The 24,510-nt window shown below is 48.7% G+C and overlaps 1 protein-coding gene across 1 annotated transcript in view; it reads right to left on the bottom strand.

Annotated features, from left to right (window-relative positions):
- Positions 1-284: 284 nt before the first annotated feature.
- The window catches only part of ANTXR2 (ANTXR cell adhesion molecule 2), a 104,405-nt gene continuing 80,179 nt past the window's right edge, over positions 285-24,510 (bottom strand). The window contains exon 17 of the mRNA XM_069854982.1: positions 285-2,160. Coding sequence (XP_069711083.1) covers positions 2,122-2,160 — 39 coding nt within the window. The 3' untranslated portion in view covers positions 285-2,121. The remainder of the gene's footprint in view (positions 2,161-24,510) is intronic.

Genomic DNA, 24,510 nt, shown 5'->3' with positions numbered 1-24,510 from the left:
TGCTGTGATTGCACGAGGTGCAGGAGCGACAGGTTGTCTGTGGGCCCTGCTGTGTGCGTGACCGACGCTATGTGCCACACAAGCCGGTGCTGGCAGGGTCCCAGAAGCTGTGGACCAGTTGGAGCCCTGAGCCAGGCTGTGACTGAAGCTATCAGCACGCCACACAGGGCCACAGGAAGACAAGCTGTCTGCTGAAGGTGGTATTGAGGGTGACTGTGTAGCTGGCAAAATGCACGCTCTGAAGAGTATGGGAGGCTGGGGAAGCAGGAGAAGGAAATAAGCACTGAAACCTAGATAATAGTTTTATTTATAATCTAATGTGCACACATGGCTGTTTATGATGGGGATACCAGTGACATAAATAAACTCAAGCAGAAGATGTAAGCAAGTGGATATATGTAAAGGCTTCTTTGGGCAGTGCTACGGATTTGGACATCGACCAAGAGAATTATTTATGTCCCTTGCGATTTCCATGAAGAGCACAAAGGAGATAATTAGCCCAGGATGCTTCGCGTTGCTCTTTCCATCTTGAGCACATTCATGCCCACCAAATGTGAAATGTTCGCCTTTCCCCCTCCAACGTGATGGTTGCTGAACTTATTTTTAGTGTCATTTGATAAGCCTCCCTGCTCGCAGAGAGACATCCCACTGACCCAGCCACTGGTCATTGTCTATACCGGTTCCCATCAAAGCGGGCGCGCTTTGTCAGGTTTCGACTCGAATATCCATTCTGCGCCTGAAGTACAGTATCGAAAGTGACTGGATCATTTGAGCCTTTTCCTTCAGCTGCTCCCTCCTTCCTCCCCCACAGTGTTTCCGCTCACGCTAACATAATTTGGCATCGTCGACGTGACACGACACTGGTTTTTCTAAAAAATTATAATACATACATGGTCGATGTTTTGTGATGGCCGGCGCTCCCGTGCATTTAATGTCTACGTTGATGGAAGGAGGTCTTTTTCCAACGCAGAATTGCAACTGACGCTCGGTGCCCCCTCGGAAACCGAGCAACGCACATACAGTAATAGGTCATTCAATGTCAAAAGGCATAAAAAAGATGAGCAAAATCTTCACAGGCTGCTGCTTGCTGTTGCCTTTAATTATATTAATTAAACTTTGAAATTCTCATGCAAAGAGAGTTGCTGGCTTGTGACGCTGAAGAGCCCTTGGAGATTTGAGGGGGGAAAATAAACCCTGAGATACCAGCTTAGTGGCTACTGCTTTTTTTAACCTAAAAAAAAAAGAAATAGATAAGCCTGCGACTACTAGGTATGTTTATAGATGATGATGATGTTTTATGCGCTGCTGAACTTTGAATGCAGGAGAGGGGAAAAACCACCAGCCACAGTGTCAAGGTCTTGAAGCGTCAGTCCCTCAAACTCTGCTCGAGATCTCTGGTTACAGGCTGTCTTCCCGTGGAATAACGCTCTATTAATTTTCTTCCCATCCCGCGTGCATAATGAAAGAAAGGTGTCTTCAAAAACTAAAGGGCAAAGTCTTGCTTGCTACCAATACCTTGAGGCGCCCTGTCTACATTTTGTCATGCGTGTGCACTTTTCAGTGTTAGAGTGACAGGATTTCTAGTCAGAAGGTTCCCGTAAGGCACGATGCGATGGGAGGCTCGCGAGGGGGTTTGTGATCTGACATCGCTGTAAGGCACTCGGCTCTCGCACTCGCTTAGCCTGGTGGGAGTTGTTACCCTCCACCTCGGGCCAGTAGTCCCCGCTCAAACAACACGTGCCGTCTCTGCCTCTGAGAAGCTCCGTGTCGCTGCTGAAGGCACACGGTGTCCTGAGAGTCTGTAGTCCTTAGAAAACCATAAAACAATAAAAATAGAAAACCATTATCATCTTTGGTGTCTGTGCTCTCCCTTTTGTGGTCTCTTAAGTGCACGGACATGCAAGTCAGCACTGCTCGTCTGGTCACTGCTGCCAATCGCAGAGCATCGAGGCACAGGGGCTCAGGGCAGCATCACTGGCTCCTGGGAATGCACAACGCAGAAACCTTTGGAGTCTGGGCTTGATGGGGATCCAAGAAATGCGAGGAAGTGCTCTGTTCTCTCTGCTTGCTTGAAAATTGGCAATGTGGCTGTCTTCCCTCCTGGGATCCTCTTCTCCTTCTCTACTGAGACTGAACTCGTGTGAAGTTGATGCATCGGCCCTGAGGGAGGAAAAGAGAGAGAAGCTCTTATTGGTGGAGTGATAAATGCAACCAAGATTTTCCAGTGCTGAATGTGAGCTCCTAGGAGAGGGCTGTAATTTATGTTCTGATGTTGGTGAAAATAACATACCTACAAAAAACCTATCAGGAATCAATGGAGATATCCTAGTGTGAGGCACTGCATTTTCCTTGCAGGTCAGTGGTGCTAGGGAGTGGGGATGGCACACAAGAGGCATTTTGAACACCGTCTCATGCAAGGATCATTTACATGTTCTCTGTCGTGAGCAAACGCAAACCTCTCTGGATGTGGCGCAGGAGATGGTGGCGAGGGCAGGTCGTCTCCAGCCAGCTCTGCACACAGTACAGCGCTAACAGGGCACTGTCAGCAGAGCTGCTGGCCATATGAAGCTGCGCTTTATTACCAATAACCCACGCATGGCATCCATCAGATCTGTCTGATTGGCTTTAAAATCCCTGTGCACCAAAAGAAGCAGTGATTTCTCTTGGTGTTGCACCTGAGTAAATACCATTCTGCTGCAAATGGGTTTAAAAGATGCGCAGATGTCATACTTGAGGACGTGGCCTGGTGGTGGACTGAGCAGGGCTGGATACTTGGTTGGACTCAATCTCAAAAGGCCTTTCCCAGCTGAAACACTTCTCTGATTCTATGAATAGCGAACACCAGCCGGTACTGTATGTTTGGCCACGAGGTTCATCATTAATGACAAAGTCCCTGTGTTTGAGCGGGCCCTGTGACATCAACTCTGGCACTGGGCAGTCTGTAGGTAGCCTGTGATGGGACTCGCTCGGTGTGGGAGCGCAGCTGGGCCTCTGCAGCCTCTTCTCCAGGCAGGGGGGATCGTCAAAGGTGTGGAGGGATAGAGGTTGCCTGGTGTTTAGAGAGGCTTTACATGAGAGTCTTCTCAAAAGGACAAAGCTGAGCGTGTCTCCGTTTCTCTGTCCCTTCGGTTTCTCCTTGGGGACTTTGGAGCTGCCGCGTCTGAGACGTAACTTGTAAGATAAAGGTAAAAGGTGATGCCTGGTGAGGTGAGCTGATTAGGGAACACGGAGCTGCACTTACAGTCTAAGTCCTCTTTTGTTTTAGAAGATGCACAGGTGGGGGAAAATTACTGCTTTCTGCTTAAACTTGGGAGATGTGGGATTACCAAATGAAATTAGGGCTCAATTTCATACTCCTGTCCTTGACTGATGTTGGTCTGAATGCTTTGCCAGCTGATGGCACAGGGCGATGGCACACAGTGTTATCTAGCACTGCTCAAGTGCATCTCCACTGGCACCTGCCCTGCACTGGCATGAGAGGGGCAGTGGGTTTTCCTCATGTTCCTCTAACAATTCTGCTTCTGTCAATTGCATAATAAACATAAAACTGGTGAATAGGTGGGTACCATAACTAGTAACTCCTGGCTGCCGTCATCTGTATTACAAATGCAGCAGGGATGCAGAGCGGTCAGCCCAGAGTGCACAGAGATTCCTTTAAAGGTGAAGCGTAACCAGCCTGGACATCTCCACGCACTTCTCCCTTTGCTTGCTGTGTTTGATGGTGGGTGTTCCTGATTAAGCATGTCAAAAGATACGCTGTGGTAGAAGCTAAGTATTTCTGGAGCATATAATGCAGAACCACTGTGCAAGTCAAGCGCTTCTGAGGACAGAGCTGACATTAAATAAGCACTGACAGCAAGGAGGTCGGCATCCAAGGTAATGCCCCAGTGGAAACACAACTCTGGAGAGCATCAGCAGAAAACAGGCAGTGGGGGGTTGCAGTGGTTCCCAGCTGCTGTCATTAATGTCACAATTTATCCATACATACAGAATTTCTGCTTCTGTTGGTAGCTTTCTCACCATTCTCTAAAGACAAAATTTATGTGAATTTGGGGCAAGTGATCTGACTGTTACTTATTTTGGTGTTTGCAGTTTTGGGGCTCAGGGATTTACCTGAAGTCTGAAATAACCACTGGAATCAAAACCAAGTTCTTGAAGGTCTGAGTGTGTGAATGCAGTAACTGCAGCACATTAGGAGGGGCCAAGCGTGGTTTTAGATCCTGAGAAGGGCATTGATGAGCCAGCCACATAATTAATGAATGTTGTTCAAGGGGCAAACAGTCCCTTGGTTCTAGGAAGATGGTATTCTGTAGCCCTAGAAATCTTGGTACCGGAGACAGCACAAGTTTCCAGCCTTCACTGGGATCCTGCCAGGCTGCCTCTCCATTTTGTTCTAAACACATCTTCCCTGCCAGGCTCCTATAAGGGTTAGGAGGTTTTGGAAGCTGCTCCTATTGTACTTGTGCTTTTCCCTTCTCCCTGAGATGCAGTCCCTTCTGCTCTGATCTGCCATAGGCATTGTGCTAGCGAGGCTACCTGGTGTGTGATCAGGGCCGTTACTCCTCTGAGTTTCTGTGCTGGCGGCTCTACCTGTTCTTATTAAAGCAAATCGGAAGATGAGGAGAGATCTCAAAGGAAAACAAAGCCCTCCAGCCAAGAAGCCATTTTTGTGTGCGATGTGATGCTTGCATAGGACAGAGCTGAAACCAGGATGCTGGAAAATACTGGAAGTGCTAATTAATGAGAAGGTCAGGATCACCATGGTGTCATTAACGGAACAGCAAATACCATGCACTGGCATTGTAGAGAACAGCTTCTATATTTAGGTAATGGGATGTGACAAGGTGCCTGGTCTCGCAATACCTACACATGAAATGCATTCAGAAGTGGATTTCCAGCCAATGTAATGGGCTTTGACCTCTTACTGTGCCTGCCGTTTAAGTCTCACTTGTGCTGTTACCATGTATACCTTTCCTGTTATTATTTCTTAGCAAAAAAAAAAGACACATGCGCAGCAGCTGGCCTCTCTCTCGCTTTGCTGCAGGTTGTTACAGGTACAAAACTGCCCCCTAAATGCTAGCTTGGAGGGCTTTCCCTTTCAGGACAAGTGGTTCCAAACACAGCAGGGACAGCGGATATCCTTAAAGAAGCAATAACCACTACAGGTCCTGTTCATCTCCCACAGGCTCTGCCCCAGCTTCCTTACTTGAGGGGGAGGAAGGAGAGAAAGAAGGCGTGGTTTTGTCAGCCAGACCCCTGATCCTGTGTGACCCATCCAGCAGGCAGACAAAACACCATTTACTGGAGAAAAATCTCTAAGAAATACTTGCTATAAAAACACTGCCAATATCAGACAATAATAGATAATAACAAATCTACTGTAAATGATATTCTGGGTGAACTCAGTTGTTAAGGATTTATCACTCCAGATCACACCAGTACAAACTGTGGCGTTCTATCACCCAGAGGTCTGGGCTGTGTGTGATGTAACCAGTATCGTTGCCTTCCTGCAAACTGGTTTGAAGGAAAAGATGCACATTTGTGTAAGTCATGAACTGAGAACCTCCTCTGTAGTGATTTCTATTTTGTAAAGGCCAGCTTTTAGAAAGAGATTATTAAATGCATCTTCTGATGAATCTGAACTTTACAATACTTCAGTGGAAGCATCGTTTACCAAACAGCAGACTGCTTGGCCTGGTTTTGGCATTCACAGTTCAAATGTGTTCTGTCTGTGTAGCCAACCCCACCAGCGAGTCTCCTCTCTGGCAGCATCGCCGTGCCCCACCGTGCCGGTGAGTTAACATTACACTCCTGTCCCCAGACTCAATTAATCAATACAACCAATTTGAGATTGGATGTGTCACGCCTTGTAAATCACTGGATCATAAACCTTAACAATACCAACACAGCAGTGTAAAATTGAACTAAATTAGTGGTTCAGGACTGAAGTAATTAAAAGATGAGTTACGTAAGCATTCTTTTTGTGGAAGGTAGCGTTGTCTCCATGCAACAGACAAGAACACGCCCTAAACTCTGGAAGATGCTCACTGCAGGATAATATGGCTGGTGGGTAACAATGAGAAGAAAGAAAGGTGAAAAAGGTCTATGACAAGGGTTTTACCTGAGAAGGAATGCTTTCCTGTTACAGCAAGGCTGTTTCAGATGGCCTAGGGAGGTGGGAGTTCACCCCACGAGAAGCACAGCCAGGGCCAGGAAATGCTCACGAAAGAGAGCCTCAGAGGGCAGGGTGAGAGCGAGAAGCAGCGCTCCCACAGATGATTTATAAATAGTGCTAAAGCTTCCCAAACTGAAGTAGACAAAAGGTCTACTTCAAAGAGGTGAAGGTCTAACAGCAGATTTATAGTGAGAGGCCATCACAGCATGGTACACCTTGCATCTGTCAAGGTGAAGGCAGGTTCCCTTACTGTGAGCTCAGAGAGCTCGTGTCCCTCCCTGTGGTCCCATCACAGCACTGGGTGGGAAGGCAGCGCAGGGTCGGCAGGGCCTGCGAGGAGAGCTGGTGCCGGTACCAGTGCTGCCTGCCTGGGAGAGTCTGATTGCCTTGAGTTGTGTCAGAGTAGAACTTCTTCTATCATTAGGTGCCATCTGGAGTGCCTAGGGCTTTGTGGGAAGCATCTTTTTTAGTATATGACATACGTGCAAAGGAGATGCTCAGACATGGATATATGGGCTCTGTTCTTGGTATCTTCACTGCGGGCCAAATCTGCCAAAGCAGTGATCGTAGCCCTCTCAGCGCTGCCTCTGAACCTGAAACCTGGCAGGAGGGCTGTTCTCTTCCTTGCCCTGCTTGAGAGGTGCTTTGTACCCACATGTGCAGTCCTGTACTGACCAGTGCTCTCTAGACCCAAGGGCCTTGCCGCATGGGGGGGTTTCCCCACAATGAGTATTTAATGATGGCTTGGATAACACATGCTGCTAGTTTTCTGGCTGGCTCTCCTTTACTGCGTTGTGTAACTGCCTAAAAAGATGTCCTTAAATGAAGCGAGGTTCTCTGTGTAAAAGGTTGAACCTAGCATATGCTCCTGGATGCTGTCACAAGGGTTCTGGGTGAGATGTGATCTCCTTTCAGGCTGTGGATCCATCATCACAGCCTTCCTCCAAATGCTGCTGAGCTGACAGGCTTGGGCTACCTGGGAACCGCAACCCGTGTGACACAGAAAGCTGAAGGGACACAATGTCCCCAGCTCGAAACAGGACTTCACATCAATCACTTAGTATTTTAAGTAGCTGGCGACTACTGGGCCATAAGGGGCCTTAGGAGGTAGCATTTAACATACCACCTTCAGCCCACTGTCCCTGGCTGCTGCACCCTTTGGTGTGCACGGCCCTGCTCGCAGCGTCCTACAGTGATTCGGAAAGGACAGGCAAAGCAGCTGGGTGGAGATGGGGTGTGACATCATCTCTTTAACATGCTGAGTAGCTGTTCGTTTAGGAAAAGGTTCCACACATGCTGCTGAGTTTTTCAGCATCTAGAACAGCTGCATTTTCCACAGGAGCCATTCTAGCTTTCTTGTCCAGAACAGTTGTATTACACCATAATAAACAACATCGTAAAAGATTGATGCATTTTGGCCACCGAGGATCAAGACGCTCCACCCAGGAGCTGGCATGCTCCTGATGTGCCAGCAGGAGCAGAGACTCTTGTGCTCCCACCCCAGCTGCAGCATCCCCATAAAGAGAATGTGGCCATTTGGGATTTGTCCTTTCTATGGCACGTGTGAGCTTGGTGCCCTACAGCCCAATCAGCGCCCGCGTGGCCGTGAGGAAAGAGAGGGCTTTAGGATAATGTCACTCCTGAGACATTTAGTGATGTCCTTTATACGTTCCCAGCATTGTCAAAGCATCTTCTGTCTCTGACTGGCACATCCCTGCTACTCCAGAGCTGTCGTTCCCCAGGAAGCTGTCTTCTCGCGACAGCTCTCCACAACAATCTGCTGGGCAGCCTGGGTCAGCAGACAGGTGTCTGGCTTACCTGATTCTGTTTCCTCTTACACCGATTTTCCCTGTGGCCTCTCTGGAATCAGAGTTGAGAGTATCAGCTTCCCCGTAGCCCTTCCAGCAAAGGACAGAACTGTGTAGACCTTTTCTTCTTTGCTAATGCATGAGAACTGGCAATTTCCTGCTTTCCAAACCTCTTTAGAATCATTACCTCCAGGGACAAAGCTTCCCTGGGATAATGTGCTCGTGCAGTTGTGACAGTAAAAAGGCCCCTTAGAGGAATGAAACTGGCAGGATACCAACCAGGCGCCAGCGCTGGTAGCACCCTCCTCGCAGTCCTGTAACAAGAGCTGAGCAGCAGCAGCTCTTCCCTCACTGGAAAAATCCCGCTGCTTCCCCTCAGCAGAGCCTGGTCCCGCAGCGTGGAACAGGACAGCAGCTTGTGCCGGCATTCCTGCACCAAACACACCAGTCTCAGCCTCCAGACAGGGCCTGCTCCCTCACTGTAGCCGGCACACAGCATTAACTGGAGCTTGTGTCACCTTGCCCCCATCTCCTGGGCATTAAAATTCTGCTAGCATTAACATCCGTGTGCTTCTTTACTAGCTCCCTGCTCGGGAAGTATTTCACTGCTATAACAATTACAATGTTACGCTCCCCTCATAAATACCCGCTGACAAGCCGAAGCACACAGCTGGAGTTAAGTTTATATGTATTTTTTAGAGAGAGCTGATTGATGTGTTTGCTTTGGAGAGGGGTTGCTCACCCACCCATGTCTGGAGCAGCTCCACGCAGCGTTCAGAGATGTAAACGGACACCTTACACCTCTCTGTCCCTGACAATGTGGTAATCTCTTGTCTAGGGAGACCCGAGATGCTCAGAACATCATAAGGATTCAGAACTGGCTTTGCGCTTCTGTCCACAGAACCCTGTGTGCTCTGTTGCCAAGCTTAGAGGCACAGGCCTCCTCCCTGCCGATGAGTGTTGCTCCCAGCACGCTGGTTTTATCTAAACCAAAGCCATTTTCAGCTGCTGGGTTCCTGACAGCATGTGCGCCACATTACTGCCCGCAGACCCCACCGGAGGCTGCATTGGCCTTAATAAAGAGACACAACCTACAGATGAAAGGCAATACGCATTTTCAAGATAAGAGGAAAGGCACAGCACTTTTTTATTAGCCTCACGTTTATGTGATGATGCTCTCTTAGCACACGTGCATGAACCACATGATCTTTCTAATCAGTCCAGTGCTCCTGCAGGTCAACTTTCCAAAGCCACCTAACCTGCACTTCAAGAATAGTAGTTGGACAATGAAAACTGGCATCACCTGCCTCAAAAAACAACTGCACCAGCACAGTTCAGGTACTGCAGAAGCCCAGTGACTTCACAGCTGCCTTTCCAACCCTCAGTCCCACCGGGGTTGTAGGAAATGACAGCGAGTGTGGAAGCAAGTGCAGAGGATGACATGACTCCTTTCCTTCGGAAGATAGTTCTTATCTTTCTGCACCGAATAAACACTGTATTTTAGAGTACAACTGCCAGTAAGAGATTCAAAATGTATATTTTAAAGATGCTGTCTAAATATATAAAACGTGTAAAGGGTGACCAAGGGTCTGTTTCTGCTTTATCAGACAAGTGTTTCACGCAGGTAAACACACAGCTCTGTTGTAGCCCCAAACCTTTCCCTTAATGGAAATATTTAACAATAATCATTGGTTTGTGGAGGGAAACCTTGTGCTGTCTTGAACCTACTGGTGTGTTCCGTCCAACCCAGCTGCTCACTGCTGTTGAAGGAACTGCTGTTTTTTTCCAAGTGCCTGTGGTTTAGGTGTGTGTTTTGGTGCATCTGGTGTTGAGATGGTTTGCTAAATGGTGGGAGCAAGCTTTCAGTGATGCAGAGCGAACAGGTGGGTGTGAAATGCTGCTGTTGTCTGGGGGCAGGGAGAGTAGTATCTGCCTCGTATACACTTACGTAGAATCACTTGGTTGTAAAAGACCTTTGATATCATCGAGTCCAACCATCCCTGTCCACTACTAAATCAAATCCCTGAGCACCTCGTCTGCCCGTCTTTTGAACACCTCCCGGGATGGGGAATCCACCACCTCCCTGGGCAGCCTCTGCCAGTGCCTGAGAACCTTTTCTGTGCAAAGATGTTTCCTGATGTCCAATCTGTCTTTGTTTTGTGTAAATGAGAGCTCGGTGTGCTTCTGTGAGGAGTCGAGGAGTGCTGTCTGTGGCAGTGTTAGTACACAGGTGGCTTTGAGGAAACACTATAGAGAATAGCTTTTCACCCCACCCGTACTGCTGACTTTGCAACTGGACAGGACCTTTCAGCACCACTGCTACAACAAGCAGAATCTCTGAAGTGCGCATTTACTAGTGGTGCAACCCAGTGAAAGCTAGGACGGCGGGGATTTTGCAGCTCAATATGCGCTGTGGCACGGAATGGCATGTGCTTCTGCCAAGACTCTGGTACTTGAGAGCAGAGACACAGGGCTAGACATTAAGCCCTGCTTGCCCACCTTTGTAATTAAAAGTATCTTCCACAGACTAATCTGAAAAGCTTAGTGTAGTCAGAATTCCGTCTGGCTAAACCAGAGCAGCTCCTCGCCTGTGCTCGTACAGATGTGTGCTCTGTGAGGCAACCATCGCTGCAAGCGTGCGCAAGAGCTGTGCTTATTCTCATGGCCTGTGCTTCCCTCAGTCTGAGCGCTGGCTGCTCTGTCATTTAGACACAGGGAGGCAGCTCGGGCTGCCCAGTGCTTGGAGAAGGATGGGGGGTTAGTGGATTATTGCAGAGCAGGCAGGGATGGGAAGGGAAGCAAGTGCTCAACTCGCGTGAGCATTTGCCTTCCTTCCTGGACAGATTTTGGTAGTGAAGAAGGAAGGGATTTCTTTTCCCTCGCCAAGTCCCCTATGACTGCTTTATTCAGCAGTTCTCTAAATAAACTCCTGCCTTGAAAAAGAGCGGTTGTGACAAGCTGCCTCTCCTGCGAGTTGGCCTTCCAGGTCCAGGAGAAGAGCATGACGAGCTGCTGAGCCGGCTGCATAGGCCTTACGGGAGAATAAAACTGCCTGCATTTGTAGCATCTGCTTCAGAAGGAGGTTGTGGCAAATATTTTATTCAGCAGAGCTGGAGGTCTCCTGTCTCTAGAGGGCAGGAGTTTGTTGTTTTCCTCCTACAAGGCAGGCATTGCTTATGCAGAAGAAATGGATGTGGAAGTGGCCTGGAGAGCCCCTGGCTTTGTAGCGCGGGTTCTCTGGAGCGAGGGCCCCAGCATGCTCTCCATCTGACCCCTTGGCAGAGAGCCTCTCTCATGCATGGCACTTCTGCCTCCCTGGAAATGCACCGTGGCCTGGCAAGGTTTGACCCTTCTTTCCTGAAGGACACTCTCTTGTTTTCCCACCGCGGGCACCTGCCAATGGAGGGCTCTTCTCCTTCAGATCCAATTACACCTTGGAAGGCAGATTGAGCTTGTGTGCAGTGCCAGAGGGAAAGTGATCTCTGTGCTGGCGGCCGTCCTGGCACACACCTAACCCTGTGCTGGCGCTCACGCACGTGGGCGCAGTAACTAGAATGCTGCTGCTCCACTGTCCCTGGGGGAATGTGCTGAGCTCTTGTGGGAGTAAGGAGCTGGAGGGGTGGGATTGTAAGAGGTGCTTCCAGGTGAAGCTTCTGAGTCCTTCCTAGTGTCCACGGTGTACACAGGTTTCTGCAGCGGGCTGGGAGCTGAGGAACAGGAGAGAGCCTTTCAATGAGAAGACTGTTGGCTCTCTGAACTCAAGACTTCCTGGGATGAATCCTGGTCAGGACTGGGTGTTACTGGGGCTTTACTGCCAAATGGTTTCCTCATGTTGGCATCCTAAATGACTCCTTGAGTCCTAAACCTCTTATTTAGGAAGCAGAGAAAGGGAATGTGATACTGGATGCATCCTATTTCAAGTCTTGTAATGTTAAAAACCAATTTTAAGCCCACTAAAGCCATCAAACATCAAAACCTGGTCCTTTGGGTCTTTTTCATCTAAAAAGGCGAAGAAAGTCAGAAATTTACAGTTCCTAGCAATGGCATCTCTAAAGCAGAAGACAAACAGCTCCATTATTCTTCCTCTCTCCTCTCAAAGTGAGGAGAATGTGATTTACTGTTCTCTGAAATCAGAGGGAACAACAGATAAGCCCGACCTGTCAGAAGAACCATTCTCTTCAAACTCTTCCTCCACCATGACCTCACCTAAGGGAAGCCCCCTTCAAGCCTCTCTTGCAATCTCCTTCCTTTAGGAATACTTCCCAGTCTCCTTTTGCTGATCAGCCTCTCTAACCCAGGCTGCTGCCTTCAAGTGGTTCCTACGTTTAATACAGAGACACTGTGCAGCAATAACGCGTAAGCCATTCCAGAGCCATGTGCTCAGGACAATAACCTGGAATTCCTACCACAGCCAAAGACCTGGCCCATTTGATTCGGCAGTAACAGACTGGCATTTGAAGCCACCACAGTTCTATTCATCACAACTATATCACCTTCAGGATGCTATGTAAATTATTTTAAAAGAGTTATCAAGCAATTATTATGCAGAAAAAAACCCAACACTTAAGGAGTTCTGTGGGGAAATGTGACTCTGTGTGAAGATATTAACAGGGTTTGAGTGGATCCTCTTAGGGAGGAGATGGGAAGACAGAGCCTGGTGGGAAGGTTGCTCTGCCGCACGAACACTTGCACACACTGTGTGTGGTGGCCCTCTAGATGCCACTGTGATCCAGCTGTCGCTGCACCAGCCACAGCCTTTACAGCGGTGTCCGAGAGCTGGATCCTGCACAGCGACAGCAAATTCAGCAGTAACGGCACTGATCTCTAGCCCAGTACAGAACATGTTGCCGAGCTGCCCGCCCCTCAGCTCCTGCTGGCTCCCCCAGTACAGCAGCACACGTCAGCGATAAGGTTCCTGAAGAAAGCCCCGCAGCACATCATTAGCTCTGATGGATCAGTAATCACAGACTTCACAGGTATTTGAACATCCCTCCCCCTTAGAGAAACCCTTCTCTGGTCAGAGCAGCATCAGAAGTGGCAGCTCTAAATCCCTCTGCCTTGGGCCAAGGCCCAGATCTTGCCTGGAAGCCACCCCCTTGTGCAGCACCTTAATCATAGAATTATAGAATCATAGAATCATGGAATGGTTTGAGTTGGAAGGGATCTTAAAGCCCATCCAGCTCCACCCCTGCCATGGATCAGGCTGCCGAAGGCCCCATCCAACCTGGCCTTGAACTCTTCCAGGGATGGGGCAGCCACAGCTTCTCTGGGCAAGCTGTGCCAGTAACTCACCATTCTCATAGTGAAGAAATTCTTCCTTAGGTCTAGTCTAAATCTGCCCCTCTCCAGTTTAGAGCCATTAATGACAGTGACCACAGAATGCATTTTCTTCTGAGGGCCACTCAGAGCTGATTCAGACGGTCTAGACTCCGTAAGAGGAGGTTGTGAAGCTGTCTGATTAATGTTCATTCCCGTCTCCGTCAGTCTGCCTGCTCTCTGTTTGTAAAGGTGTCTATTAATTATATGTCGGGCGTATTTCAAACAGTGCTAATTTACAGCTCTTGTTGCTGGTATTACTGCTGGTGGAACCCTGGCCACTGACCCACGCCCCACACGCTCCGAGAGCACAGAGGAGATTGCTGTGACTAGTCTGTTATGGTAACAAATGCTGATTTCTGATGCTAATGAACAGGGACAGATGAAATGCCGATATGTGTTCCCACATCTGCCTGGTATTGGAATTAGGAGCTGGTGACTCCATCCAGGAACACAAACTGTTAGAAGCGTATTTGAAACTAAAGCTTAATCTCTCATCTGGACATTACAGACGGCAGAGGGGAGACTGCTGGTCACTGTGGAGCTCCAGTGACCTGCTGCTGCTTGTCAGGTGTGGGTCAGAGCAGCCTCTCTGTAGCACAGCTCTCGTGAGATGGGAGAGGGGATCAGTCGGTTGCCAGTGGAGGAAGGAGAATGCTGAGTTCTCCTACAAGAAGTGACAGGGTGGGCAGCACTCATGCAGTAGTTTCTGTAGTTCTTTGCCAGAAGTCTGTGATTTAGGAAGACTTTTGTCCTGGGTTATCTTGAAACTTACCAGTGCTCTCTGTATTTCCTACGAGCAAGGTGTTTGCCAACAGCTCGCTTGAATGTACTAGTGTGAATGTTACTGGATTCTGCTCATTCTTTGGCACTGCTGCTGATCTCGTGTCTTGCTGAAAAGCAAGAATAGTTCTTTTAAAGTCAGCAGTGTAAAGCTCATGGAAATAAGACCAGAAGCCGGTCCTGTGACTGTATTGTGACAGTGTGGTGTCTATCACGGGTTCCTCTGCAGGCCCACCAAGCAGTTGGCCCATCACGAGCAGTGCTGGCAGCCTCGAGGATGCGCGCTGTAGAGACTCTGCTCACATGCTGCAGCAGTTGCACTTATTCCTTCGTTGTGGACTGGGTTACATGAGGTGAAGTCGGTTCTCTGAGATGTTGTTTTCTCATGGGAAATCATGGGTATAGATGTGCTTTGTGGAGACGCTGATGTTCTCCAGAGGCAGGAGATGCGTCCCGTGGGGACATACTCAAACTGCATTTGTTTTCCCCGTACATTTTTCCTATGTGTACACTACCAGCTACTACTGGAAAAAGGAATTGGGTTGGGCCTTACTATGTTCTGGACCCTGAGGGAGAACAGGGTGTTTGTGGTCCAAAGAGTCACCCATATGGCGTTTGCCTCTGTCACTGCTGAGATCGCTTGTGGCAGAAGCCCCTCTGCACTACCCATCTTTCCAATTTCTCCCAAGAAACAAGGGCAATGGGCACACAGTGCTGGATTTTTCTCTGTATTTCAGTTTCCACCTTTCCCTTTCTCCCTTCTTTTACTTTGATTGGTGCAATTCATATAATGATGTAGCTTTTGGTGAGGCTTTATTACACGCATGCCTCAAGATATCAGTATTAAGTGCGTTTTATAAATTAATAAATAAATATGCTCATTTGTTGTAGCATTTCTATTGTTGATTTGGGAACAGTGAGCTCTTGCAAATCTCAGCTTTCACCTTGCCAATCACTGTATCCCTGCAAGTGCACTGCCGTTACTTGGAACCATTTCTGGGTTGGTGTTGGCATCTTTTTGCTAGATTACATTTATGCATTAGTACCATCTGTGCCTGCGGTACCTTCTGTGAGTCGGCCCTGGCCAAATGACTGGCATTTATCTGGAAAAGCACTAAAAAAGAAGAGAGAGATAAAGAAAAAAGCAAGGGGGGCAGGGAGGAAGAGAGGCAGTCGGGATGGTGCCCAGAGCTTTCTGCTTGCTGCCGGTGCTCAGGGCTCTCAGGGTCAAAGGTGCTGGTGAACGCACACACCTGCACCGATGTCCCTTGTTTCAGTGCCTGATGAAATCTGTCTCTCTCAGTAAGAGCTGCTACATCCTATTTGAATAAATCGTCCCTGCCCGTGTGTTCTACAGGAAAGACCAACTGGCAAGGCTTAAGAGAAAAAAATGCTGCCGTCCAGGGGTGGGACTGAGTTGATGGTGGCCTTCCTCCATTGCAGTTGGGTTCCAGTTGGGTCAGAGCTTGGACCCCGCGCTGCCTTCACCCTGCCAGCCAGAACTGAAGGGTATTTGCAGTCTTGACTGCATGTAGGAACGCGGGTGACACAGGGCTGGGGTTGTCACTTTGCTTTCTGTTTGGAGTCATTGAAACTTAAGTGTGAAGTAGCCTCTTGTAGTGTCTTTTCTATATGGAAAGGGACAGGTGAGCATTTGTCAATGTCTTCGTTGTAATAAGTAGAAGGTGCTCCCTCTTGAAAGTCAAGGTAACAGCGTCATAGTAACCTTCCACAGGCAGGCAGGGAGCAAAGCATCTGTCTCCGCCGTCTGTCTCCGCCTCTTGCCGTGTCCTGCCTCCAGGTCCTCCTCCCCTTCAGAGGAAGGACCGTGAACCCTGCATCTTGCTGTGTCTGTTTGACAAGGTGAGTTTCAGCACACACAGAGAAAAGAATTCCTGGCTAAGCAGCTGACAGTGTCATGGTCCAGGCCTGTCTACTCCCGTCACTGGTCACAGGCGGAAAGGCAGCACCCAGAGCGCCCTCCAATACGCAGGCTCTGTTGCTTCATCTCTGTCACGTGATGAATTACTCCCAGCTCTGCAGCTCCCTCATCCAGTGCTCTGTGCACATGTCGTTGTTCCGCATCAGCTCGGCCTGTGGTTTTGGTTTGGGGGGATGGAGATGATGATGATGGCTTCACCACGAGCCAGACCAGTATCCACATCCCGTCATATCTGCTCCTGTGGCCACACAGCTCCCTTAGCCTGGAGGGGCGAAAGTTCACCCAATGCTGGGGTTTACAGCACATAACAGCAGTGGCCCAGGTGGCCAAGAAGGCCAAGGGCATCTTGGCTTGGATCAGAAACGGCGTGGCCAGCAGGTCCAGGGAGGTTATTCTCCCTCTGTACTCAGCACTGGTGAGACCGCTCCTCGAATCCTGTGTTCAGTTCTGGGTCCCTCACCACAAGAAGGATGTTGAGGCTCTGGAGCGAGTCCAGAGAAGAGCAACAAAGCTGGTGAGGGGGCTGGAGAACAGGCCTTATGAGGAGCGGCTGAGAGAGCTGGGGGTGTTTAGCCTGGAGAAGAGGAGGCTGAGGGGAGACCTCATTGCTCTCTACAACTACCTGAAAGGAGGTTGTGGAGAGGAGGGTGCTGGCCTCTTCTCCCAAGTGACGGGACAGGACAAGAGGGAATGGCCTCAAGCTCCACCAGGGGAGGTTTAGGCTGGACATTAGGAAAAAATTCTTCACAGAAAGGGTCCTTGGGCATTGGAACAGGCTGCCCAGGGAGGGGGTTGAGTCACCTTCCCTGGAGGTGTTTAAGGCACAGGTGGACGAGGTGCTGAGGGACAAGGTTTAGTGTTTGATAGGATAGTGTTTGGTTATTCTATGATTCTGTGATTCTGTAACAGGAAAGCCCTAACCCCAGTCTGGCCATTTAAGAGATGATTGTGAATTACTTTCAACTAAAAGTAAAGATCGACTCGTTCTGCTGTATTTTTGGTTTAAAGCCAGTTCCATTGAAGCCATGAGCTTTGGTGCATGCTCTTAGTTGACAGCAGTTTGGATCAGTTTGTCCTGAGAACGTAGGTATAAAAGAAAAAGAGCAGGTACAGGTTCTGTTCTGAATGACTGCTTTCACACTGTAGAATCTCTCCTATCCAGACTGTGGTATTTGGAATTCAGGATTTGCTTTTTCATTCGTTCCATATGTTCTGTGTTAAACATATGCTATGCTTTATATTTAAAAACTAGCAGCAGACTGAAGGAAATAGCCCACACCACAAAAATATGTTTGCTTCGTTATCAAAAGCTTCTGGGGTTTTGTATATTTTTTTAGCACGGTGGGGGGAAACACCCTTGGGGATAATTTCAGAACATAAAACTTAACTTTTAAGAGCTGCAGAGAGAGTGAACATCTGGTTCCTGGTTTGCAGCAGACGCAAGGCTTGTTAGAGCTTAGAACTGTACAGTGCCGCGTCAAGGTGGTGATCAAGGTGTCAGGTTTGTAATTAAAGATGGGAACCCCTCGACTGCACTTAAGAATTGGCCTTGGAATACGTGGCTAATGCTTCAGCTGGCCTCAACTGAAATCCTGTGTGGACCCAAGGGCACACTGCCCAGCATCCGACATCTGCATAGGCTCCTAGGACACCATCTCTCTCCTCCCTGCTGGGATTATGCAGGGTTTCCTCTAGACCCTCTGTCTCTGCACACAGCAGGACCCACTCGAAGGGAATGAACGTTGCACCAAGGGGATCCATCCTGATGGACTAAAGAGGTGAAACTGTGCTCCCAGTTCCTGTGCATGTGCTGTTATTCTGTATCAGCTCAGCTCATGGTTTTGGTTTGGGGGGACAGTGATGATGATGACAGCTTCGTCAAGAGCCAGACCAGTATCCGTATCCCATCACATCTGTCCCCGTGGCCATGCAGCTCCCTTAGTCTGGAGGGGGAGAAGTTCACCCGGTGCCAGGGTTTATAGTGCATGGCGGGCGAGCGCTGCTCCAAAGCACAACCAGGCCACGGCCTACGTGCCACGAAGGCAAGCGCTGCCGATCTTGTCCCTGGTAAGAGCTTGCTCCTGTCAGCACCTGGCCGGGAAGTCATGTTCAGTGTGCAGCCCCTGCACTGAGCCCGCTCCTCTCGCCCTGTGCGAGGGGACGATTGGAAATGTCAGGAGAAGGAGCAAAACGGTGTAAGGGACTTGAGAGCCCCTTTTTACAACCTTCCTCACAGTCTGTTTCAGGATGGCCGCCTGAGCGATTGGATGTTTTTAATTGGCAAACAGAAAATTGCCTGTCACCGCAAAGCTCCTCGTTTGGGAGCAGGGAGATGGTGAAGCATGTTTAAATTGAGGTGAGGTTTAAACACCTTGTGATAAATCTGACTGGCGACTTGGGGTGAGGAAATGGCGTTTGTGGTTTGTGATATACAAACAAAGTGGTGTGGCTGTTGCTATGGCGACCCGTTGTTTATTCTCAGCGTTCAGGCTGTGAAACGGCGCTGCAGGGAGCCCCTCAGCGCGCGTTCCATCTCCCCTCCGCTGTTTTGGTCTGGCTTGTGAGTGCGTGATGTGCTGCTGGGGGCGGTAGGAGCTGGATGTGAATAGTTCAAACTTCATGAAATCGCCAGCAATTTAGAACTTGTCTCTCGAATTACCTGGCAAATGACCACCGCAACACTGAGGAGTAAAAAGCAATGAGGTGTGCAGGATTACCTTCCAAAGCTGGGGACGCACACACACTTAAGCATGGATTTAATTACAATATGGGTAGATCGTTGCCTTCTAAAATCCTCTCACTGATGGGATGACAGCTATTGCTAGCTGAAACCATAATAAAACAAAAGCCTGCATTGTTAAAGTATAAACATAAATAAAAATTCCCTTGGAAAAAAAAAAAGTAGGTTTAATGATGGTAATTAGCTGCATATTTCTAATTATATTTTCAAACACATGTAGCTATGTTAGTGAAGATGGCTTTGTGAACTGTCCTAAAATGGCTTACATGTATTTCAGTGCAGTCAGGGAAGGGCTGGTGCAAGGTAAATGATGTTTAGAAGTTCAGAGTGGCCCAGGCGTGCTGGTCGGGGGCACTGTGACAGCTGGAACGGAGTTAACCGAGCTGGTCTCTCATTTGTGCGAGGCCTTACTGACACCAACAGCCCTCTAAAGCCCCACTTTGCTTGTCTGAAGCCCCTGCTTTAATTACGCCTTTGCAAAGTAACTGTGTTTCAGAGCCTGTGACTTACAGGAGACCATGAGTGAAAGAATTAGGAGATGCACTGCTGTCATTTAGGGCTAGGTTACGGAAAGACGGCGTTGATGTTATTCCTTGTTATTCCTTACTGGTCGGGAGCCACGCAGCTTGTCCCCAGGGGAATATCCCTGCATGAGCTCGTGTGCTGTAATGGGAAAATTAACATCCCAGGTTCTTGCATCTTAAAAGGTGCAAACCCTGAGAAGGGTATGAACAAAATACTTGAGCTGAACAGGAGCTGCCATCAGTGAGGGGGTTTGTCTTGACTGATCCCGTCCACATCTATGAGGCTGCACTGGGACACCACTAACACAGGGAGGTGTGCCAAGTACTATCAGCGTCCCCTAATGCTTCATTAAAATATGCAAAAGGTAAAAATGCAGGGAAATTTTGGTAGGAATTATATCTGTAAAATCTATCCAAACCATGAAAACCAAATCACCTTGCCATGAGAAGCTGGAATGTGGTCAGTCCACATGGGATCAGAGCTGATTGCAAAGCTGAGTCTTTTTAAATCCAGCAGTCTTCCTGCGGTGCTTGCAACCCAACTGTCACTGCATTATAAATTCATGCCAGAGATGCCAAAAAGCCCCTTAAGTGGAAAATGTCAACGTGCAAACGTTGAGCCAGAGATTTACAGCAGAACTGGAACTCCCTAGGTGCCACTGAGATGCTTCCCTTCCCGTAACCCCTTTGGAAATCTTGGAGCTCTTGGAGCACTGCACAGCCACGTTTGCCAGTGGACGCCCCTGCTCCTTCAGCCTAGACTGAGCCAGTGGGGACGGTGCCCCCAGGGCTCGGGGCACACGCTCCAATACAAGATCTGACTGGAGCTGGAGCACGATCACTCCTACCCCATCCCCTCCCACCCCTCTCAGGTGAAGGCAGAGCGTATCTGTGCTTCAGGACCCAAGCACCAGAGGGTGACTTGAGGGCAGCGGCAGCCTCGACCTGAGCAAGCTGTCAGAGCAGAGATGGGCTCGCAGGCCTGAGGGTCTGCCGCTCGGGCACTGGAACAGTTGCATGCCAGAGCTGCTGCTGTCCCGAAGGACAGCACGGACTAAACTCAAACAATGAAGTTAATGTGGTAGGAAGTGGGTTTCATTATGTATAACGAAATATAAGTGGGTTTTTGTTATTTCATTTTTGTAAAAAAAAAAAAAAAAGCTTGTTGCTAAAGAGCTGATTCCAGGCAAAGCAGCGCTTTGTGTTTCCACAGGGCAACGCATGGAACACACACTCGTAAATGGTTTGGAAGTTTCTTCCTGAGAGTCATTATTGAAGCCATCATTAATAAAAGGGTTAATTAATAACATTTTTTATAAATACTAAGGACCTGCAGATGCAGGCATTTGTAAATAAGGAATTATGAGGTTGCACTATAGAGAAAATGTCTGAATTTAACTTGGACTGAAATCCTACCCCCACACGACACAGACCAAACAGAAAGCTTTGGCTGAATCCAGACCTTGGAAGGCTTGGAAGGAGTAAAGATTCTCTCCTGCAGACGAGTACATTAGCTCAGCTGTAGCCCTCCCAGAAGGAGCCAGCTTATGCTTTCTCCACCAGGTTGTGGCCTTTGCGGAGGCTGCTTGCAGCAAGAATAGAAGAAACAGGTAACACTGAAAGAAGACTAAACAAAAACCCCTTCCCTGTTGGAAGTTTGGGAGTTGCACTTCACTGATGGCACATTTTGTACCTTGGGAGAGCTCAGTGCGAACTTCTCATTTGCCTGAGGAAAACCCTGTGAGCTGTTTGACATTTGCCATGGCAAAAAAGCTGAGGGGAACCACAGGGACATGCAGTCGAGCTCACCCTTTGCATTGAGCCTGCATCAGAGAGTGGTGGCCTCTGCAAAGCCAGGACAGACACTGACAGTGTAGCATGGGCCAAACCCACCTCTTGATCTCCGTACTGCTAGATGTAGATGCAAGCCGTGTTTGTTGTAGGCATCACAAACTCACTGCTGCAATATGTCATCTCCCAGCGCTTGCTAAAGTGAATAAAAACTGTAGAAGCCAGGCACAGAACTAACTCCAGGAAATGCTCATGACAAATATTTATGTGAGTTACCGAGGTTTCCTGTACAACAGCCCTCTTGAACGTGTTGGTTTTGGTAAGAGCCTGGGCCAGCAGCTGCCTAGAAAGGTGATGGTGCCGATGCCCAAGTGGCAGCACACGGCTAAGTGGGGTCGATGCCCGAAGCTGGAAGGGTGGCTCTTGGTTGCCGAACCCCTTCCCCAGGTACCACCTTGCTGCAGGCTTGTAAAACCAAAAAAGGTGGAGATGTTGTTTTGTGCGTGACTTCTCATTCTTGTCGGGACTCAAAATATGTGTGTAGAGGCACTTGTTCTTGCTACCTTGTATAAGCCTCTGGTGAATGGAGGCATGCAAAGAGTTTTTCTTGACCAGTGAGCAGGCCAGGAAGAGGAGGTGAAGCAGCAGCACCTGGTATTTGGGAGAAGCACTGGTGATCATTTTCCTATCACCTGAGATGTGCTGTGGGGTCTGGGCTGTTTCTGAGGGCAGGCAAGGGCAGAGATATCCATCCATCTGTTTGTCTGTGTGTGACAGATGAGCACTGGCGCTGCGTTCTTCCTCTGGCCCGGGACAGCTACCAGTGTGGGAACTCAGTCTTCCTTGGGCGTAACTTCTGTCCTGTCGGGTAGTGCTGTGCCACGGGGCCGGCACTGTGGCTGTGAGGGAGCGCCCTCGCCAGGATGCTCCTGCCTCGGTGTGCTCGCCACCTGAGGTATTGGCCACCAGCTGGCACGGCTGGTACTGGGTGGTAGGACTGAGTCCTTATCAGAAATACCTGGGGCAGGAGACCAAGGATGTAGCTGCAAAGCAGGCTTAAAGTTCTTGGGAGGAATAAATTCCTAACGCCCCTTTGATGTCTCTAAGAGGATGTTCTCAGTAAGGCATCTCTACTACAAGTACAGAGCAGAAAAAAACGTTCCTGCTTTTATTTTTTCCTTGCTTCTTCCCAAAGACAAGTGATTTGCCTGTAGCTAATTAAAAAGAAGAAAAAAGTGCTATAAGCTTAATTAAGATTTTAATGCAGTCACAGGCTAGAGGAATAAATCACTGCAGACTTGGTAGTGACAATAAGAAAAAACAGTGCCTGTTCTTCCTCTGCAATAGCGAGAGTAACAAGTGCTGAGGAATCCCAAGAGGAGGAAGGGTGCAAGGGCCCCACACGGGCCCCTCCAGCAGGATGTGCTCAGTAGGAGCACGCCCAAGGTGGGCTTCCCTGTGCCCTACAGGCACCTATCCACACCCTGCTCCTCCATGCTCCTGCATTTCTGTCCCTTGTGCACTGTCTGCAACACAAAAATGAGAAGGAGGAGCAAGGGACCAGCGTTTCTTAGAGAGAAACGCAGAAAACAGAGCATGTAATGAGTTGGTTGCTGAGAGCAGGACAAATGCAGGTCCTGCCATTTCTCTCTGACACCAAGGAAAGTTTAAGTATTTGTTTCTGACCAGCACTTAAAGGTCCAGGAGACTCTCCAGTTCAATTAACTCTGTGTTTGTGCCTATAAGATCTGGATCAAAGTGCAGAGAAACTGGCTTTCCCAAAGAAAATTCCATTTCCTAACACTAGTGCTAACAAGATCCAGGAGAACAGATAGGATTCTCAGTGAGTGCTTGGGACGTGGGCACATTCTTTGAAGTACAGGAAAGAAACCAGGAAAATGTGAAATGCTGGTTAGCACTGGTTATGACCACAAGAATGAAATGCAAACTCTTCCTAGCTGTGTGGCCTCGTTGCTGTGAGCAGGTTGGTAATGAATGAGGCCAAAGCAGCCTCTCTGCCGGGATCTGTGCAGAAACCCTCTTTCCCATGTTCTGATCATCCTCATTAAGAGCCCGTAGAGCAGACAAACTTCCTTGGAGTAGCACCTTAGCTTGTATCAGTTATATGAGTTTTTAAAGTAAAAGCCAGTCATATTAAAGAGTAGTTTGGTGATTGCATAGTGCTTTTAAAAAAAAAATCTTCACTTCTTGGGTTTGTAACTTTTCCAAAATGTCTTATTCTCAGATTTTTAACATGCAGTTTTCAATTCCGGACACTCTGTCAGAAGAATTAATTAAAATAGTGGTAAAAAAAGAGAAGTGACTGCTTTATTTTAAAGGGCTACCTTGTTCTTATTCAGGATGCTTAATAAATTGAGCAGTGTGCAAGAATTACTGCTCATATTACAATCATTAAAAAAATTATATCAGTCACCTGAACATTAAAAAAATGCTGCAGTAGGAGAACAAGGTTCTGAATTTTGCAATTTTGCATTACGAGGATTAAAAAGCGGGGGGAAATATCTGTATATATCTCTGAACAGAGGCAAAATGATCATCACATGCACCCGTGTCGCTCAACACGTGGTGTCTGGTAAACGGCAAGGTTGAAGCGTCTGGGCCAGGGCCACGACAGGCAGGTTTGTGCTGCAGTGACTGCAGGAGGCGAGGCCGCTTGCAGGGCTGCCGGCAGAGAGACTTTGGCACAGTATGTTTGTGGTGTAATTCCAGTAGGCCGTTAAGCTCTTAAACACATTAAGCATATCCACTGCTGCTGGCAAAATCTTTGACGTCTTCACCTGCCACTTCAGTGCTTCTGGCTCCGGGGCCACGCTGGGGAGCGGCTCCCTGCAGGCAGCCCTTCCGTCCCTCCTGTCCCTCTCCCCTCAGGCCGGCATGGGTCTGGGGTGTGCACCTCTGTTTGTGTGACCACTCAGCTGTGTAACTCACCAGCTTTCTTAATTTTTAGGCTCATTCACTGAATACGTAACTTTGCAATTCTGGTCTCCTTTTATCCGGCAAAACAAACAGCAGGTGCTTCTCCAGGGCTCCCTGCACTATTGGATCGGGTGCTGCTGTGCAGCTCCTGCTGCTCTCTGTCTCTATTGGGGTTTTACCTAGAACTGGGCTGGTCGTCACTGTGTTTTCTGCCGCCCCAGCCTGTGAAGGTGCCTCAGGTGTCACCTCTGCTCCTGCCACTCTATGTGTCTCTGGAGATCACAGCATCAGTCGCTGCTGTAATGTGGTACTCGTGGGGGATTTCTGAGGGGCACGCAGTGAAGCCGTGGGGTTTTATTCAGTCATGAAAAGGGTAAGAGTAAAGAAAGCGGGTCATGGCGCGTGCAAGTTGAGCAGGCACATGAACAGTGCAGTTTGGTTTTCCTGATCCGAGAATCAGGCACCTCACTCAGTTGCCCTCTGCCAGGGTTGTA

This window comes from Phaenicophaeus curvirostris, chromosome 4 (genome assembly GCF_032191515.1).
Source record: "Phaenicophaeus curvirostris isolate KB17595 chromosome 4, BPBGC_Pcur_1.0, whole genome shotgun sequence".
Classification (NCBI taxonomy): domain Eukaryota; kingdom Metazoa; phylum Chordata; class Aves; order Cuculiformes; family Cuculidae; genus Phaenicophaeus; species Phaenicophaeus curvirostris.
The sequence above is the reverse complement of the archived record's forward strand: the minus strand, read 5'-3'. Positions and strand labels throughout refer to the sequence as shown.